We start from the raw sequence: 19,581 nt of genomic DNA, 5'->3' as shown, positions 1-19,581 counted from the left end.
CCCTTACATTCCTTCTCATCAGTTTTGTTCCCACTGCCCAAAGGCAGTGTTCCAATTTCTCCCTCCATAGATTAGTTTTACCTGTTTTAGAGTCTTACATAAATGCATTCTTATAAACTCAATTTTATGTCTTCTTTCACTCAACATGCTTTTGAATTTCATCCATGGTTTTGGTTGTATATCAATGGTTTATTTTATTGCAAGGTTGTGTTTTATTATGTGAATATACCAGTTTCTTAATTTTCCCACTAAAAGATACATGGGCTTTTTCTAGTTTTTTATTATTATGAATAAAGCCCGCTGTGAACTTTATCTTACCAGTCTTACTGTGAATATTTTTCACTTTTCTTGGGTAAATAACTCAGAGTGGAGTGGCTGGGTCATAAGATATGTGTGTGTTTAGTTTTGAAAGAAACTGCCAAAACTTCCCAAACATTCTCACCAGCAATGTTCTAGTTGCTTCATATTCTCATCAATGTTTAGTAATGTCAGTCTTTGTGCCTTACCCATACTGCTGGGTGTAGCGGTATTTCATTCATACTTATTTTGTGGAGAATCTGTTCAAGTCCTCTGTCTAATTTTTATTGAGATACTTGTCTTTTTATTACTGAGTTGTAGGAGTAAGTTGGGTAGGACTGAACGCCAGTCCTTTGTCAGATAAACATTTTACAAATATTTTCTCTCCATGGCTTGCCTACTAGTTTCCTTCTTTTCTTCCTTCTTTCCTTCCCTTTCCCTTTCCCTTCTTCCTCCTCCATTTTCCTCCTCTTCCCTCTCCCCTTGTCTTTCCTTTCCATTGGCAAGGTTGATTAAATCTCTCTTTGTTATAGGTAATCATATTTGTGATACTGTAAAACAAAACAGTTCTTCTATTTTTTTCTTTTGAAATGAAATAAGAGACTGTAGGTATATGTGTAGATTACATAGAAATTTGATGATAGGCTGGGCATGGTAGCTCATGCCTATAATCCCAGCACTTTCGGAGGCCGAGATGGGCAGATCATCTGAGGTCAGGAGTTCGAGACCAGCCTGGTCAACATGGTGAAACCTTGTCTCTACTAAGAATACAAAAGTTCTTATTCTTATGGTGGCGGGCGCCTGTAATCCCAGCTACTTGGGAGGCTGAGGCAGGAGAATCACTTGAACCCCCCGGAGTTGGAGGTTGCGGTGAGCCAAGATCGCACCATTGCACTCCAGCCTGGGCAACAAGAACACAACTCTGTCTCAAAAAAAAAGAAAGAAATTTGATGATAGTACTTGAATTTAGAACCAGATACAGTGCATCTTAGTTGGTTTTCCATTTTAAGTGAAAAAATATCAAAATTTAAATCTTAAAAGTGCTTTTTATGAACTTACAATAGCTTTTGTAATATAAAGCATAAGTTTTCCACATATGAATAAAGAAAAGGTACTTTTCCTTAACATAAATGGGAAGTACAGAAACCACTATTTTTATGCTTATAAATATGTTAAAAGTATACGTTTTATTAATAAATAATACACAGTTTGGAGACCTATTCTCCTCTTGTCATTGAAGCACTTAAGGTATTAATTAAATACAAATTAGAGAGTCTTTGAGTATTATGTTGACCCTTGTATATAAAGCAATCATCATGGCATTAGAGAAGGAAGAAGTGTAACTGAACACTTATGTTTCACTAAAATGTGTTTCTTTCCATTTTATCAGGATCTTAAATGTATTTCGGCATTGGGTTGAACATCATTTTTATGACTTTGAAAGAGATTTGGAATTGCTTGAAAGACTAGAATCCTTCATTTCAAGTGTAAGAGGTATATTATTTAAAGGTTTGATTGAATCTTATATTGCACATGAGTTTATGTTCAAATCTGTGTGACTTTAAGAAACTAAAACATTTCTCCTTTTTTTTTTTTTTTTTTTGAAACAGCTTTGCTTTGTTGTCCAGGCTGGAGTGCAGTGGTGCCATCTCAGCTCACTGCATCCTCCGCCTCCCAGATTCAAGTGATCTCTTGCCTCAGCCTCCCAAGTAGCTGGGACTACAGGCACATGCCATCACGCCTGGCTAATTTTTGTATTTTCAATAGAGATGGTATTTCACCATGTTGGCCAGGCTGGTCTCAATCTCCTGACCTCAGGTGATCCACCTACCTCAGCTTCCCAAAGCGCTGGGATTACAGGCATGAGCCACCATGCCTGGCCACATTTTTCATTTTTAAAAAGCTGAAATGAAATTTGGAATGTTTTTTATAGATGGCAAGAAGCTCATATATGTTTAGAATCATCTGAGGTCTCAGAACTTTGCCTTTTCAAGTTTTTGAGGAGAATATTTCTTTTAAAGAAGTCAAAAGTCCTCTTTAATAAATTTAAGCTATTTAATTTTATCTCATTGCAAGGTTGCCGTTTCTTCAACTGAATAAAATATGTGTAATTTTATGTTTTCTTACTTTCTTTAATCTTTTTCTTTAATTTTAATGATTAACAGGTTTCTTACAATATTTACATCTTCTGAAATGTTTTTGGTGTATTTCTGAAATCTGAAAGAGAGGAGTTTTCTACTTTAAGTTTCAGAATCATAGCCCAAGAAATGAAATCCTAGGCCATGAACATTTAAACAAATGTGTCATCAAATGTGTATTATTGAATCAAGAACATTTATGTTTTATCTGACATTATAGGGCATTACAAATACTATAACAGGTGTAACTTATTTCGTGTTCTACTTGTTCTTTAAGGGGAATAGAATATTATTTAAAGTTAAGAATGTTATTCCTTTGTTTCTAATTTGAGATGTTTATGACACATTTTTATGTGTACCTTAAAATTTTCGTAATACTACATTTTCAAATTGTATTCTAGGCCAGTGCAATGGCTCACACCTAGAATATCCCAGCACTGTGGGAGGCAGAGGTGGGCTGATTGCTTGAGCCCAGGAGTTCGAGACCAGTCTGGGCAAAATGGCAAAACCCAGTCTCTACAAAAAATATGAAAATTAGCCAAGCATGGTGACATGCGCCTGTAGTCCCAGCTACTCAGGAGGCTGAGGTGAAGCGATCACTTAAGCCCAGAGCTTGAGACTGCAGTGACCTGAAATTGCGCCACTGCCCACAAGCCTGGGCAGAGTGAGACCCTGTCTCAAAACAAACAAAAAATGAAAATTTATATTCTAAGTGAGAACACTGGATTAGACACAATCTAAGAAGCTTCTAAAATACACACACACACTAGAATAAATTAAGTAAATGGTTATGTTAATGTCCAAAGTTCTTTTCTATACTAGTTAGACTTCAGAATAACCAAATCGTTCATGAGGAAAAGTTTATTTTTGTGGAAGTATTTCAACTAGTAAGTGAAGAGGAATGGTAGAATATCACATTTCTTAGTTCCTAGTAAAATAATAAGCCTAGGAAATTATCATGAGTGGATGGTGACATCGCATAAAGGTAACTAGATATGCCTCCTATTAGAAGTATTCTTGGCAAGTATTTGTGTCATAAAATTAATCCTGAATCAGACCAAGTCACTATATCTCGCTTTACAGAAAATACAGAGGACAGAAAAACATGGCAAATGACAATTTCTTCCACAAAGTGCAAGCAAAAATATGCAATAAAGCAGTAACCTGTAGATTAAAGGAGACTTGAGACACATTGACTCAATGCAATACGTGCCATCTTGTTCAGATTCCTTTTCAAGCTAACTATAAGAAAATATGGCCGGGCGCAGTGGCTCATGCCTGTAATCCCAACACTTTGGGAGGCCAAGGCAGGCAGATCACTTGAGCCCAGGAGTTCAAGACCAGCTTGGGCAACATGGAGAAACCCCGTCTCTACTAAAAATACAAAAATTAGGCCAGGCGCGGTGGCTCATGCCTATAATCCCATTACTTTGGGAGGCCGAGGCGGGCAGATCACGAGGTCAGGAGTTCGAGACCAGCCTGGCCAACATGGTGAAACCCCATCTGTACTAAAAATACAACAAAATTAGCCGGGTATGGTAATGTGCGCCTGTAATCCCAGCTACTCAGGAGACTGAGGCAAGAGAATTGCTGGAACCCGGGAGGCAGAGGTTGCAGTGAGCTGAGATCACGCCATTGCACTCCAGCCTGGGTGACAGAGTGGGACTCCATCTCAAAAAAAAACAAACCAAAAAAAACCAAAAATTGGTCAGGCGTGGTGGTATGTGCAGTCCCAGCTACATGGGAGGCTGAGGTGGGAGGATCGCTTGAGCCTGCAACATGAAAGTTGCAGTAAGCTGAGATTGCACCACTGCACTCCAACCTGGGCCACAGAGCAAGACCCTGTCTCAAAAAAAAAAAAAAAAAAAAGGAAAATAATCAGAGAAATGTGAACAGTGACAAAATTCTTGAAGATAACAATGTATTAAGAAGTTGTCAGTTTTATGTGTGATAATGGTGTTGTGGTTATTACTTTAAACAGTATTTTAAAGATGCTTAAATATGAGTGAAATATGATGTCTTGGATTTGTTTCAGAATAACATATGTTCTATCATATTTAGGGTTAGATAAAATAAAAATTGGCCATGAGTTGGTAATTGTTGAGGCTGGGTGAAAGTTAAGGATTAAATGAAGATTTGTAGTCATGTGTGTCAAGTAAAAGACATTTTTGTTTATGTGTTTTTTTTCCAGGGAAAGCTATGAAGAAATGGGTAGAGTCAATCGCTAAGATCATCAAGAGGAAGAAGCAAGCTCAGGCAAACGGAATAAGCCATAATATTACCTTTGAAAGTCCACCTCCAGCAATTGAATGGCATATCAGCAAACCAGGACAGTTTGAAACATTTGATCTCATGACACTTCATCCAATAGAAATTGCACGTCAGCTGACACTTTTGGAGTCTGATCTCTACAGGTAGACAATGTTAATTTCTTGCTTTATTTTTAAGAACCTTGAACATTATGTATTTTCAAAACATTTTGCACATTATTCATGAGTGCTTAAAAATACCTCATCTACTCTCATGGGCTTAGAGGAAAGGTCATAGCACAGTTTTTAACTAGTCTGCCCTGCAAGTAAAAGTCTTATATCACTGTTTAGGCCTAGACTGGGGACTAGCAATCCATCACAAAAGGAATGGCAGGAAGAAGATTTTCAAGTCTACCACCTGTCTCCAACTCCTAATACTTTCTCACCTTGGTTTAGTTTGAGGTCAGTCAGTCAAGTCAGTTAGTATGGATGCTAGGCCCTTAGCAGCTAAATGAATAGAATATTGTGTGAGATGGGTTTTCTTTTCTCATTTACAACTCAGGCTCTTGCGAAGGGTGCAGGCCTTGCATGTAACAACTCTCTGTCAAAAAATGTCACTACCATTATTCCATCAAAAACTTTTCTACACCAACCTCTCTGTTTTCCCCTCCTCCCAATCCTTCCCAGCCACTAATACCTCAGTTCTACTCTCTACTTCCATAAGTTCATAATTTTTTAGTTTTCATATATGAAAGGGAACATGTTATGTTTTTCTTTCTGTGCCTGATTTATTTTGCTTAACATAAGGTCCTCCGGGCTCATCCATGTTGCCTTGAATGATGGGCTTTCATTCTTTTTTTATGGCCGAATAGTGTTCCATTGTGTATATATACCACATTTTCTTTATTCATTAATCTGTTATTGGACTTTTAGGTTGATTCCATATCACTATTGTGAGTAGTATAGGAGCCCCCTTTTAAAATATAAATATGCTTGGCTGGGCATGATGGCTCATGCCTAAACCCCAGCACTTTAAGGGGCTGAGGTGGGCAGATCACTTGAGACCAGGAGTTCAAGACCAGCCTGAGCAACATGGCAAACTCTGTCGTACAAAAATTGCAAGAAATAGCGAGGCATGGCAGCTCGGGCATGTAGTCCCAGTTGCCTAGGAGCCTGAGGTGGGAAGGTCACTTGAGGTCGAGGCTGCAGTGAGCCAAGATCGTGCCACCGCACTCCAGCTTGAATGACAGAGTGAGACCCTATCTCAAAAATAAAATAAAAATATTCTCAAGGAATTATCCTGATTAGCAGCCAATTTTTAAATAAAGATTACACAGGGAAAAGCAAGAATATATAAAATTTAGTGATAATAGGTAATATAGTAAGGTACGTTTACTATATTATGTTTACTTTATTTTCTTTAGAATTTGCTTAGTTTGCACTGGCTATGCCATTCAGAACCAGACTTGACTCAAAATGTTACGTTATATTTTAAGTAATTCAGAATCCGGGTAGCTTTGTTTATATTGTGGGATTTGTGATAGGTAGAAATGAAGGGACTTATTACTTGAGGTAAAAAAAGCAAATAGTACTGCATTATGTTTTTTCTCGCAATGTAATTGTTTTACATGAATGGACATCAGAAAAAAAGCACGTCACTTCATGTGGACCTACTTTCAGGACATAGAAAAATACCCAATATTGACATCATTTGTAAACTAAATTCCTTTTTTGTTTGTTTGTTTGTTTTTTTGTTTTTTGGGATGGAGTCTTGCTCTGTCACCTAGGCTGGAGTGCAGTTGTGCAATCTCGGCTCACTGCAACCTCTGCCTCCCAACTTCAAGTGATTTTCCTGCCTCAACCTCCTGAGTAGCTGGGATTACAGGTGTGTGCCACCATGCCTGGCTAATTTTTTGTATTTTTAGTAGAGATGGGGTTTCACCATGTTGGCCAGGGTGGTCACGAACTCCTGACCTCCAGTGATCCACCTGTCCCAGCCTCCCAAAGTGCTGGGATTACAGGCATGAGCCACCGCACCCAGCCTTGTAAACTAAATTTCTGGTAAAATAATAGAGCCACTTTAAGAAAACATTTCAGAAACTGTTAGCAAGTACTTATTTGTACACAAATCTACTGATGAAAAAATGTTTTTTTAATGAGTAACCAAGTCTGTAGGCCATTGATGGCAATGCCACCGGTCAGTTAAAAAAAAAAATAGAGATAGGGTCTCACTGTGTTGCCCAGGCTGGCCTTAAACTCCTGGCCTCAGGCAATTCTCCTGCCTTGGCCTCCCAGATGCTGGGATTACAGGCGTGAGCCACTGTACTTGGCCAATTTTTAAATTATGTAATTCTGACTCACTGTATACAATGATTTCATCTGCTCTTCTGTCTGAATTTTAATTAAATACTCAGGCATTCAAAAAATATAGGAAATAATATAATGAATATTCATGAACAACAAAAACATTTTAGATAAAACTGAGATCCTTTGTATAATTCTCCCCAATCTTATTGCTCTCTTTCCCCTAAGAAATCACCACCACCCTGAATTTGATGTTTACTATTTCTCTTTATATTTTTATAATTTATATACATACACAGAAATTCATAAACAATATATAGCATTGTTGTTGTACACTTTTTTGTTGTTGTTTTTTAAGAAACAGAGTCTCACGCTGTTGCCCAGGCTGGAGTGCAGGGGCACAATCATAGCTCACTGTAGCCTTGAACTCCTGGGCTCAAGCAATTCTCCTTCCTCAGCCTCTCAAGTAGCTAGAACTACAGACATGCACCACCATACCTGGCTAATTTTTTTAAAAAAAAATTCATAGAGATGAGGTCTTGCTGTGTTGCCCAGGATGGTCTTGACCTTGGCCTCAAGTTGTCCTCCCACCTCAACCTCCCAAAATGCCAAGATTACAGGTGTGAGCTATAGTGCCCAACTGGTTTTTTATTGTTGTTTGTTTGTTTAAGATGGGGTCTCACTCTGTCACGCAGGCTGGGGTGCAGTGGCATGATCATAGCTCACTGCAGCCCCAAACTCTAGGCTCAAGCAGTCTTCCCACCTCAGTCTCTCAGTAGCAGAAACTACAGGGAGGAACTACTGTGCCTGGTTTTTTTATTTAATTTTTTTGAGATAGGATCTCATTATGGTTGCCTAGGATAGTCTCAAACTCCTTGCCTCAAGCAATCCTCCCACCTCATCCTCCCAAGTAGCTGGGTGATAGGTGCACACCACTGCACCTCAGCTTGTTTCACACATTTTTTAAACTGCATATACTTACATGTCATTCTGCAACATGCTGTTTACTTAAATTGTTTTTGGCATTTGTTCAAGTGAATGAATATAGTTCTAGTTAGCTTATTTTAGATGCTGTGTAGTGTTGCATTATAGTTATACTCCACAATTTATCCAGTCTTTGGATGATGAGCCTCTATTCACTCTTGCAAATAATGCTTCACTAACATTCTTGTAAACGTTTTCTTATAACATTGTTTTTTGTTTGTTTGTTTTGAGACCAAGTCTCACTCTATTGCCCAGGCTGGAGTGCAGTGGCATGATCTCGGCTCACTGCAACCTCTGCTTCCTAGGTTCAAGCGATGCTCCTGCCTCAGCCTCCTAAGTAGCTGGGACTACAGGCACGCACTACTACACCCAGCTGATTTTTTTGTCTTTTCGCATTGTTGGCCAGGCTGTTCTTAAACTCCTGACCCCAAATGATCCGTCCACCTCAGCCTCCCAAAGTACTGGGATTACAGGCATGAACTGCTGCACCTGGCTCTTATCAATTTGTGTCGGAGTTTATCTAGGATATATGCATACTTAAGAGTTGAATTGCTGAGTCATCCAGTATGTATCTCTTCAGTACTATGAGATCTTGCCAAATTATTTTACAAAGCGGTTGTATCAATTTTTACTTCCGTATTGGTGTTCCTGTTTCATTATATTTTTACCCATTTGGAATTATCGGACTTTTTTTTCTTTTTCTTTTTTTTTTTTTGAGACAGAGCTTTGCTTTTGTTGCCCAGGCTGGAGTGCAATGGTGCGATCTCAGCTCACCACAACCTGCGTCTCCTGGGTTCAAGCAATTCTCTTGCTTCAGCCTCCCAAGTAGCTGGGATTACAGGCATGTGCCACCATGCCTGGCTAATTTTGTATTTTAGTAGAGACAGGGTTTTCCATTATGGTCAGGCTGGTCTCGATCTCCTCACCTCAGGTGATCCGCCCGCCTCGGCTTCGCAAAGCTCTGGGATTACGGGCATGAGCCACTGCGCCCGGCCTTGAATTATCAGACTTTTGTTCATCTAATAAGAGTAAAACAGGATTTCATTGTGGTTTTATGTTATTTTCCCAGAGTAAGGGATAAAGTATGTTTTCGTGTTTGTAGCTATTTGGGTCTATTCCTCTCTGAATTACTTGTTCATATATGTGTTCATCTATCTTTTGGGTTAATTGTCTTTTTCTTATTAAGTTTTAGAAGATCTTTAAGTAATACTAATCCTTTATAGATTAAATTGCCCTGATTTTTAATTCCATAGGAAAGTTCAACCATCTGAACTTGTAGGAAGTGTGTGGACCAAAGAAGATAAAGAAATAAATTCTCCAAATTTATTAAAAATGATTCGCCATACCACAAATCTCACCCTCTGGTTTGAAAAGTAAGTTTTAATTTACTCTTACAACTTGCTAATAGCCATAATATTAAGTCATATTTAGGCTAAAATTCTGGCTACACATAATCTTTTCTAAATGAGGTGAAGAAACTTTTCTAAGCTACGAATTTTTGTTGTTGTTAGATGCATTGTGGAAGCAGAAAATTTTGAAGAACGGGTTGCAGTACTAAGTAGAATTATAGAAATTCTGCAAGTTTTTCAAGATTTGAATAATTTCAATGGCGTATTGGAGATAGTCAGTGCAGTAAATTCAGTGTCAGTATACAGACTAGACCATACCTTTGAGGTAAGTTTTAGGCTTAACATTTTCATTTTTCTTGGGAATGATAAAATTAGCATAAAAGAAATTTCATCTGTCATCTATCATTTTTATTAAATTATTTATGAATTCATCCTTGCTTCTTAAACACAGTGATATAAATACATTAGAATATATGTTGATATATTAGTTAATATATGAGTGTGATATATAATATGTGAATCCTAGGCTTATATTAGAAAATATATCAATATTTTATAAAGAATATGAGACTTACACTGTCGTGTAATGTACTTACCTAAATGTAATGAAGTTTCAAGTGGATTTATTCAATGACACATTGATTGATAGTCTCAAATGACAAAGGATTTTAAATATAAAAATACAAATAATGTCCTAACCACCTTTAGATAGTCCATAATAAAGTAATACGGGAAGAACTATTTCAAAAACTTAAATTTGGCCAGGCGTGGTGGCTCACACCTGTAATCCCAGCACTTTAGGAGGATGAGGCAGGTGGATCACCTGAGCTCAGGAGTTCGAGACCAACCTGGACAACATGGTGAAACCCCGTCTCTACTAAAAATACAAAAATTAACTGGGCATGGTGGTGCACGCCTGTTATCCCAGCTGCTTGGGAGGCTGAGACAGGAGAATCGCTTGAACTCAGGAGGTGGAATTTGCAGTGAACTGAGATTGCACCACTACACTCCAGGCTGGGCTACAGAGTGAGACTCTGTCTCAAAAAAAAAAAAACCAGTATTTTATTTTTTTAACTATAAAATATGTATTTAACATCTACTATTGAAAATTCAGGAGATACAGAAAATAGGGAGATATTTTGCATATATATTTTTAATAACAAAATTGAGATTATATTGTACATAGATTTTTATGGCCTTTTTCTCATAAACAGTTTTCTATTTTTGTATTAGCTTATCTTCAAAAACAAGGTTTTAATGGCTTCATGGTTTTCTATCATGGATAAATCATAATTTATTCCAATGGTAGATTGTGGGACAATTATTTCTGATTTTTTTCTGTGATAATTTATCATGGAATATTCACATATAGAAGTCTTTGTAAGAGCTTGATTATTTCAAGAAATAATCTAGGGGTGGAAACCCTGGGTCTGAGTGTTTGTATACTTTAAGACTTTTAATACTTTTGCCAAGGTGTTTTGTAGCAGGATACGATAAATGCCCCTTGGTATTATGTACTATATTAAAAGCTTCTGGCCAGGTGTAGGGCTCTCACCTGTAATCCCAACACTTTGGGAGGCAGAGACAGGAGGATCACTTGAGCCCAGGAGTTTAAGACCAGTCTAGGCAACATAGGGAGACCCCATCTCTACAAAAAATAAAAATAAAAAATTAACCAGGCGTGGTAGCGCATGCCTCTGCGGGGGGCAGAAATCGCATTTTTAAATTGTGTCTTAAAAAATAACTAGTGAGGCTGAGCGCAGTGGCTTACCTGTAATCCTAGCACTTTGGGAGGCCAAGGCAAGTGGATCACCTGAGGTCAGGCTGGTCTTGAACTCCTGGGCTCAGGTGATCTGCCTGCTTTGGCTTCCCAAAGTGTTGGGATTGCAGGTCTGAGACACTGTACCTGGCCAACCTGGCCTAGTCTTAAGCCACTGCTGGGCACGGTGGCTCACGCCTGTAATCCCAGCGTTTTTGGGAGTCCGAGGTGGGCAGATCGCCTGAGGTCAGGAATTTGATACCAGCCTGGCTAACATGGTGAAATCCCGTCTCTACTAAAACTACAAAAATTAGCCAGGTATGGTGGCATGTGCTTGTTTGTAATCCCAGCTACTCAGGAGGCTGAGGCAGGAGTATCACTTGAGCTTGGCAGGTGGAGGTTGCAGTGAGCAGAGATTGCCCCACTGCACTCCAGCCTGGGCAACAGAGTGAAACTTGTTCTCAAAATAAATAAATTAATAACTAGTGAGGTTGAATATGTATTTATTGGGTACTTTATGATTTATATATTCATTTCCTCTCTCATTTTTGGGGGGAGGGTGTTTGCATTTTGTTGATTTTTTTTTTTTTTTTTTTTTTTTTCTAAAGAGACAAGGTCTTGTTCTGTCACCTAGGCTGGAGTGCCGGTGGCATGATCATAGCCCACTGCAGTCTCGAACTCCTGGGCTCAAGGGATCGTCCTGTCCCAGCCTCTTGAGTAGCTGGGATTATAAGCATTGCTCAGCTGCATTTTATTCATTTATATGGATTTTTCATATATTAAAGATATTAAAACTTAGACTGTACATATTTTCTCATTTCTGTTTGTCTTTTATCTGCTTTTTTAATTTAAAAAATGTATAATGCTTTGACATAAGGAAGTTTTATCATTTTTATTTTGTTGCATGTATCAGTCTCTTCATTTATGGTTTCTTCCTTTGCTTTTGCACCTGGAAAGACTTTTTTTAACTAAAGGATACTAAGTTAGAAACTCAGCCTTGTAAATACTGCCTTTGGGAATGTGCGTTTTTACAGTCTTTCTGGAAAGCAGTCTAACAATATATGTTAAAATTAAAAATATGCATACTCTTAGGACCCAGAATTGTAAGAAATAAATGCACCAGAATATAAAGTTATGTGTACAAAGATACAGTTACTGCAGCATTAGTCGTAGTAGCAGAAACAGGAAACAACCTGAATGTCTATCAATAAGAGAATGATTAAATACATTCTCTTATACCTATATTGTAGAATATTGTTCAGCTGTAGAGCAAAGTGAATGGGATATATGTGTATTGTGGAAGAACATTTGTGATATTTTAGTGGGGGAAAAGCTTCAGAATGACTATAACATTATTCCATTTTAGTATAACAAAGCAGAGCAAACCCCAAACCTCTAAATGGAATTGGATAAGTATTGAGAATAATGTGGGAAGATACATACTCCTCTTTTAACGTTATTTATTTATTTATTTGTTTTTAGTGGCTTGTGATTAGAGGGGAATAGAGGAAAAACTGCTTTATACATATATTTTTCTGTTTGGATGTTTGCATTTTATTGATTTGTATGAACTTTATATATTACAGGTATTAATACTTAGTCAAATATTATGAAACAGGCCAGGTGCAGTGGCTCACGCCTGTAATCCCAACACTTTGGGAGGCTGAGGTGGGTGGATTGTATGAGGCCAGGAGTTTGAGACCAGCCTGGCCAACATGATGAAACCCCAGCTCTACTAAAAATATAAAAATTACCCAGGTGTGGTGGCATGCGCCTGTAATCCCAGCTACTTGGGAGGCTGAGGCAAGAGCATTGCTTGAACCCGGGAGGCAGAGGTTCCAGTGAGCCGAGATCGCACCACTGCACTCCAGCCTGTGCGACAGAGCAAGACTCCATCTCAAAAAAAAAAAAAAAAAAGAAAGAAATATTAATCTATTTAATAAATGTGTCATAAATTGAATGCCTATTTATGTGGGCATTTTGTTGGTCTCTCCGTTCTGTTCCTTTGATCTATTTGATTACTCTTGTGCCAGTGCCACTTGTCTATAAACTATCATAACTTTATAGTAGTCCTTGATAGAGAAGAGTAGGGCAAATCCTCACCAATCTTACTGTTTTTCAGGAGGAACCTATTCTTGGCCCTTTATTCTCCTATATAAATTTTAGAATCAATTTAAGCTTCATTTTTTAAAATTGGCATTTTGATAGGAGCTGCACTGGATCTCTAAATCCAATTAAGATTAGTGAAGAACTGACATTTTTATAGTAAAGAGTCTTTTCAACTATGAACATCATTTACCTCTTCATTTATTTACTCAGTTAATAAAGTTTTGTGGGGATTTTTTTGTTTTGATAGAGATCGCACACCTCTTTTGCTAGTTTTAGATTAGAATTACTTTGTTTTTAGTGACCTTAGAGATAGGGTCATGCTTTGTCACCCAGTGTGGAGTATAGTGGCATGATCATAGCTTACTGCAGCCTCTTATTCCCAGGCTCAAGCAATCCTCCTGAGTATTTGGGACTTAGTCTCCTGAGTATTTGGGACTATAGGCACATGCCACCCTGCTCAGATAATTTTTAAAATTTTAGGTGGAGATTGGACATTGCTATGTTGCGCAGACTGGTTTCGAACTCCTGGCCTCAAACGTTTCTCCCACCCCAGCCTCTCTAAAGTGCTGGGATTGCAGGTGTGAGCCACTGCACTTGGCCAGAATATGTTTTTAATCACGATTTATTTATTGATAATATCTAGAAGTGCAGTTGGTTTTTATCTATTGGTTTTATATATAGCAACATTGCTGATTCTCTCATTAACATTCTATATATAGATTCATTGGAGCTTCTTCATGGGAAGTCATATCCTCGTGAATAGTGACAGATTTTTTTCTTTCCAATCCCTAGCTCTTTATTTCTTTTTCTTGTCCATGCTAGCTAGGACTTCTGTGTAGTATTGAATAAAAGCTCCAATGTTGTCCCCTTGGGTTTTTCCTTGATTTAAAAGAAATTGACTGGATGGTTCTCCATCAAGCATAATGTTTGCTCTGGAGTTTACGTGTGTGTGTATATTCTTTCTGAAGTAAAAATTAATTTTCAATAAGAAGATCTAGTAATGAAGTATAAAAAATTCTAGTTTACTTCATTTACTAAATTTTTGTTCAAGTCTTCTTGCCTTCCGATAATTGTCTTCTCCTTACCAAAACCCCAACCCTTAGCCCCAAAAGATATTTCAGTGGAAAAATATTTGAATGTTCAGGGATTATAATTTTCCTCTTCTACAGCTATGACTTGAAACCCTGGCTAGTCAAAATAACTCACAAGGCATGATGTAGAATTTTTTTTATTGTTTAATCTTCTAATTTATATGAGTAAATTATGGGTTTTGTATTTATAGATAAAGAGAGGAGAAATCACTTCAGGTAAGTGTACAAAGGAATACCACTCATCTCTTAATTTAAAAAATTGTTTTCCAGGTAATTTGCAAAATTTTATAGAATTTAAAGGTTTGCATTTATAAAATATGATTGAATTACAAACAATTTATACTCAATTTATATATACTTTAAGGCATTGCAGGAAAGAAAAAGGAAAATTTTGGATGAAGCTGTGGAATTAAGTCAAGATCACTTTAAAAAATATCTAGTAAAACTTAAGTCAATCAATCCACCTTGTGTGCCTTTTTTTGGTAAGTTACTAAATATGGGTATATTTTGAGGGTTAGCGTGTGATAGCCAAAAGAAAGCAGTCTTCAGAGGCACATTATTCTGTATCTGAGATCATCTACTTTTATTAGCTCTTTGTATTGATAAATAATAAAACTCTTATCTATAAAATGAAGACTATAATATCTCATAGGGTTGTTATAAATAAGGATTAAAAATATTTTATCTGTACTACCTAATAAGTCTAGCACATAGGACACACTCATGAAATGGTAACTGTTATTTTTATCATAACTATCTATGTCACATCTACAGCATTTGCTTTCTCTTTAATTTATTAAAAGCTTTTATGTGATTTTTAAATTTAAAATATTGTTGTGTATGATTGAAATTGAATAATTTAAATCAAATTTTGTCAATTTCAACAATTTTGGTATTTTGGGCCAAATAATTATTTGTTGTGATGCGCTGTCTTGTGCATGGTAGGATCTGTAGCAGCATCCTGGCCTCTATTCACTACACTCCAATAGCCCCTGGAGTTGTAACCAAAAATGTCTCTAGACATTCCTAAATATCCCCTGGAGGACTAAATTGTCTCTGGTTGAGAACCACCAATTTAAATGAATCAGCAATTATGCATGAAAAAGGGACCAAAAACTTTTTTATTGTTCATGAGTGAGAAGTAATTATTTTTCTATCTAAATTACAGGCTCTGAAAAACATAATTAGTTTATAAGCCTATAGACTTATTAACCAAATTTGACTTAAAATTAATTTATTGATTAATAATCACTTAAGGTACTTGACATTAAATATTTATAATCAAATATTAAAACATTTGGTTAGAATAGATTTAACATAACTTGCTCTTGGTGAAATTAGGGTTTAGAAAATCTTAATTTGCCATTTCTTAGATTAGCAACCTTTCTGTTTGTGTAAGCCAGTAGCTTTTGTTTTCTTTTTATTTTAAATTATGTCTCTTTAAAAAATTCTTTATGGAGAGTTAATGATTGTTTATCAGAGACTTAACATTTTAGTAGTAGAGTTGCTGAATAGTATAGGATGTCTTTCAACTTTACTAGATCAGTTTTTTCCCCAAACAATTGATTAAATAAAATTTAAAATAACTTTTCTTTAAATTCTTTTTTTTTTTTTTTACTAGGAATATATTTAACAAATATTCTGAAGACCGAAGAAGGGAATAATGATTTTTTAAAAAAGAAAGGGAAAGATTTAATCAATTTCAGTAAGAGGAGGAAAGTAGCTGAAATTACTGGAGAAATTCAGCAGTATCAGAATCAGCCTTACTGTTTACGGATAGAACCAGATATGAGGGTAAATATTTTCTTTGCTTATCTTTAAAAGAGGACATGTTAACGGGTACCAAAAAAAAAAAAAAAAAAAAAAAAGAATGGATAAGACATACTATTGGATCGCACAACACAGTGAATATAGTCAATAACTTAATTGCAGGTTTAAAAGTAACTATACGAGGCCAGGCACTGTGGCTCACACCTGTAATCCCAGCACATTGGGAGGCTGAGGCAGGCAGATCGCTTGAGATCAGGAGTTGGAGACCAGCCTGGGCAGCATAGTGAAACCCCGTTTCTACTAAAAATACCCAAAAAAATTGGCTGGGCGTGGTGCTAGGTGCCTGCAGTCCTAGCTACTCAGGAGTCTGGGGTGGGAGAATCAGTTGAGCCTGGGAGGGGTAGGTTGCAGTGAGCCGATATAGCGCCACTGCACTGCAGCCTGGGTGATAGAGTAAGACTCTGTCTCAAAGTAATAATAGTAGGCCGGGCGCGGTGGCTCAAGTCTGTAATCCCAGCACTTTGGGAGGCCGAGACGGGCGGATCACGAGGTCAGGAGATCGAGACCATCCTGGCTAGCATGGTGAAACCCCGTCTCTACTAAAAAATACAAAAAACTAGCCTGGCGAGGTGGCAGGCACCTGTAGTCCCAGCTACTCGGGAGGCTGAGTCAAGAGAATGGCGTAAACCCGGGAGGCGGAGCTTGCAGTGAGCTGAGATCCACCCCCTGCACTCCAGCCTGGGTGACAGAGCGAGACTCCGTCTCAAAAAAAAAAAAAAAAATAATAATAATAATAATAATAATAATAACTGTAAGAGTATCGGCTGGGCACGGGTGGCTCACGCCTGTAATCCCAGCACTTTGGGAGGCCGAGGTGGGAGGATCACTTGAGGTCAAGAGTTTGAGACCAACCTGACCAACGTGGTGAAACCCCGTCTCTACTAAAAATACAAAAAAATTAGCCGGGCATGGTGGCGGGTGCCTGTAATCCCAGCTACTTGGGAGACTGAGGCAGGAGAATCATTTGAACCCAGGAGGTGGAGGCTGCAGTGATCCGAGATCATGCCACTGGCCTCCAGCCTGGGTGACAGAGGGAGACTCCGTTTCAAAAAAAATAAATAAATAAAATAAAAAATAATAACTATAAGAGTATAATTGGATTGTTCATAATACTAAGGATAAATGCTTGAGGGAATGGATGCCTCATTCTCCATGATGTGATTATTCTACATTACATGCCTGTATCAAAACATCGCATACACCCTACAAATACATACACCTACAATGTACCCATGAAAATTAAAAATTTAAAAATTTAAAAAAAATTTTAGATCTTGTGTGACCTATAAGAAATATCATAATTACATGTTATGCTGTTTGTCTTGCTATGAAAATAATAGAAGCCGGGCGCGGTGGCTCAAGCCTGTAATCCCAGCACTTTGGGAGGCTGAGACGGGCGGATCACGAGGTCAGGAGATCGAGACCATCCTGGCTAACACGGTGAAACCCCGTCTCTACTAAAAATACAAAAAACTAGCCGGGCGAGGTGGCGGGCGCCTGTAGTCCCAGCTACTCGGGAGGCTGAGGCAGGAGAATGGCGTAAACCTGGGAGGCGGAGCTTGCAGTGAGCTGAGATCCGGCCACAGCACTCCAGCCCGGGTGACAGAGCAAGACTCCGTCTCAACAAAAAATAAAAATAAAAAAATAAAATAAAAAATAAAGAAAATAATAGAAAAAAATCGGTAGATAGCAGGTTAAACATTAGACATTCTACACTATCTGCAGTTGTTAATATTATTACTAAGTACTTTCTTTTGAAAGTATTGCTTCTTTTTGTAGTTGGTTCGAGCTACACCATAAAAAGTGAATGACAAAGTAGAATGATGTCCATGCAGTAAAAAGAAAAATCACTGCTAGATTTGATTGATAGCCATTTTAGATATTTTACATGTAGCAAAATAATATATAATTCATTTCTTCATAAGAACACTGTGTTTAAACAGGAAAAGGGTCAGGAAAGTGGTATGTGTATGCCTAGCAGAAGATGATTTTTCTCACATCCTTTCAATTGATGTTCTATTTTGAGCAATAGTGTGTAATATTGATTCTATAGTACTACAAAATATGAAATGACCTTGTAAATTAAACTATGATACTATGTTTATGTTAAACGAATGTTATTATATTATACTTACTTGAAATTGGGAGCACCTTATAACTATCAACCAGAATAAGTTCACCTGTCACATTTAAAATTATGCTAAACTTTTTAGGCATAGTCTGCATGCAGATTGGGCATATTGAGTGAAAATATCCACAATTACTTCCATCCTCCTAGATTATGAGATAGTAACTTCTTTGTTCCCAGTTCAAAACAAAGTACCCTAAAGTCCTAAGAAAAAGACCACCTAAAGCATACCATTTCTAAAAATGATAGGTTGGGCACAGTGGCTAGCGCCTATAAATCCAGCACTTTGTGAGGCTGAGGTGGGCAAATCACCTGAGGTCAGGAGTTCGAGACCAGCCTGGCCCACATGGTGAAACTCTGTCTCCACTAAAAATAAAAAATTTCCTGGGTGTAGTGGCACGTGCTTGTAATCCCAGCTACTCGGGAGGCTGAGGTGGAGGATCACTTGGACCCAGGAGGCAAATGTTGCAGAGAACTGAGATAGTGCCACTGCACTCCAGCCTAGACAACAGAGTGAGACTCCATCTCAAAAAAAAAAAAAAAGATAGATACTTGCTCTTAAAAAAAAAAAAAAAAAAAAAAAAAGGCAGGAACCTAATGATGGTGACCTATTTCATCCCCTCTCACCATTGAACCCACCCTCTGTGATGTGGGGCTTCAGAGGCTAAGGAAATACGGCCCCCACAGGAATAATGTTACACTTTAATTCGGTATACTTGAAATAGTACTTTTAGTATTCATATCTTAGAAACATACCTGCTAATTGGTGTTTGTGGTGTGGTCTAGGGTTCCTACCATCATTTAAAGCCTTTTTGGGAGGAAATGTCTTTCTATATGATTGAGTCAAAATAAGTTTAAAATGTAGACAAATAAGTTTAAAAATAAGTTTAAAATGTAGACAAATCATACTTAAATAAATAATATTTAAAAATAGAGCAAAGGATGAGAATATCAAGAATATTGCTGTTATGACTTTCTGAAATCCTTTAATTACTATTGGCTAATATGATTTAATTTAGCTAACCTGGACATAAGAACACATTGTTTCAGTATTGTTAAAGGAGTAATATAATTTTCTTGAAATTGGCAGAATGCCTGAAAAATGAGAATAATTTTATACTAGAAACTTTAAAGCTCATTTCGCCTACTGCTAAAGCTAAAACCCAGTACCATTTTAATATATGCTTCTAAACCACTTCAAAATTAAATAAAGCTAAATCCAGTAATTTTCTGCTAAGGAATTTTTCTAAGGAAATCATAAAAAATGTACAGAAAAATTTATAATACAGGAGTTAATAAAAATAATTGTTATATAGCAAAAAATTAGAAAGTACCTATATGGA

At 37.3% G+C, this 19,581-nt stretch overlaps 1 protein-coding gene across 4 annotated transcripts in view; it reads left to right on the top strand.

Annotated features, from left to right (window-relative positions):
* The window catches only part of SOS2 (SOS Ras/Rho guanine nucleotide exchange factor 2), a 115,280-nt gene that overhangs the window by 77,319 nt on the left and 18,380 nt on the right, over positions 1 to 19,581 (top strand). For all 4 annotated transcript variants that reach the window (XM_030929924.1, XM_030929923.1, XM_030929922.1 and 1 more), the window contains 6 exons: positions 1,688 to 1,791; positions 4,627 to 4,849; positions 9,226 to 9,345; positions 9,484 to 9,646; positions 14,645 to 14,762; positions 15,902 to 16,074. In XM_030929924.1, the coding sequence (XP_030785784.1) occupies positions 1,688 to 1,791; positions 4,627 to 4,849; positions 9,226 to 9,345; positions 9,484 to 9,646; positions 14,645 to 14,762; positions 15,902 to 16,074 (901 nt within the window). The remainder of the gene's footprint in view (positions 1 to 1,687; positions 1,792 to 4,626; positions 4,850 to 9,225; positions 9,346 to 9,483; positions 9,647 to 14,644; positions 14,763 to 15,901; positions 16,075 to 19,581) is intronic.

The sequence above is a fragment of the Rhinopithecus roxellana genome, chromosome 5 (genome assembly GCF_007565055.1).
Source record: "Rhinopithecus roxellana isolate Shanxi Qingling chromosome 5, ASM756505v1, whole genome shotgun sequence".
NCBI classification, from domain to species: domain Eukaryota; kingdom Metazoa; phylum Chordata; class Mammalia; order Primates; family Cercopithecidae; genus Rhinopithecus; species Rhinopithecus roxellana.
This window is presented reverse-complemented; position numbering and strand designations above follow the sequence as displayed.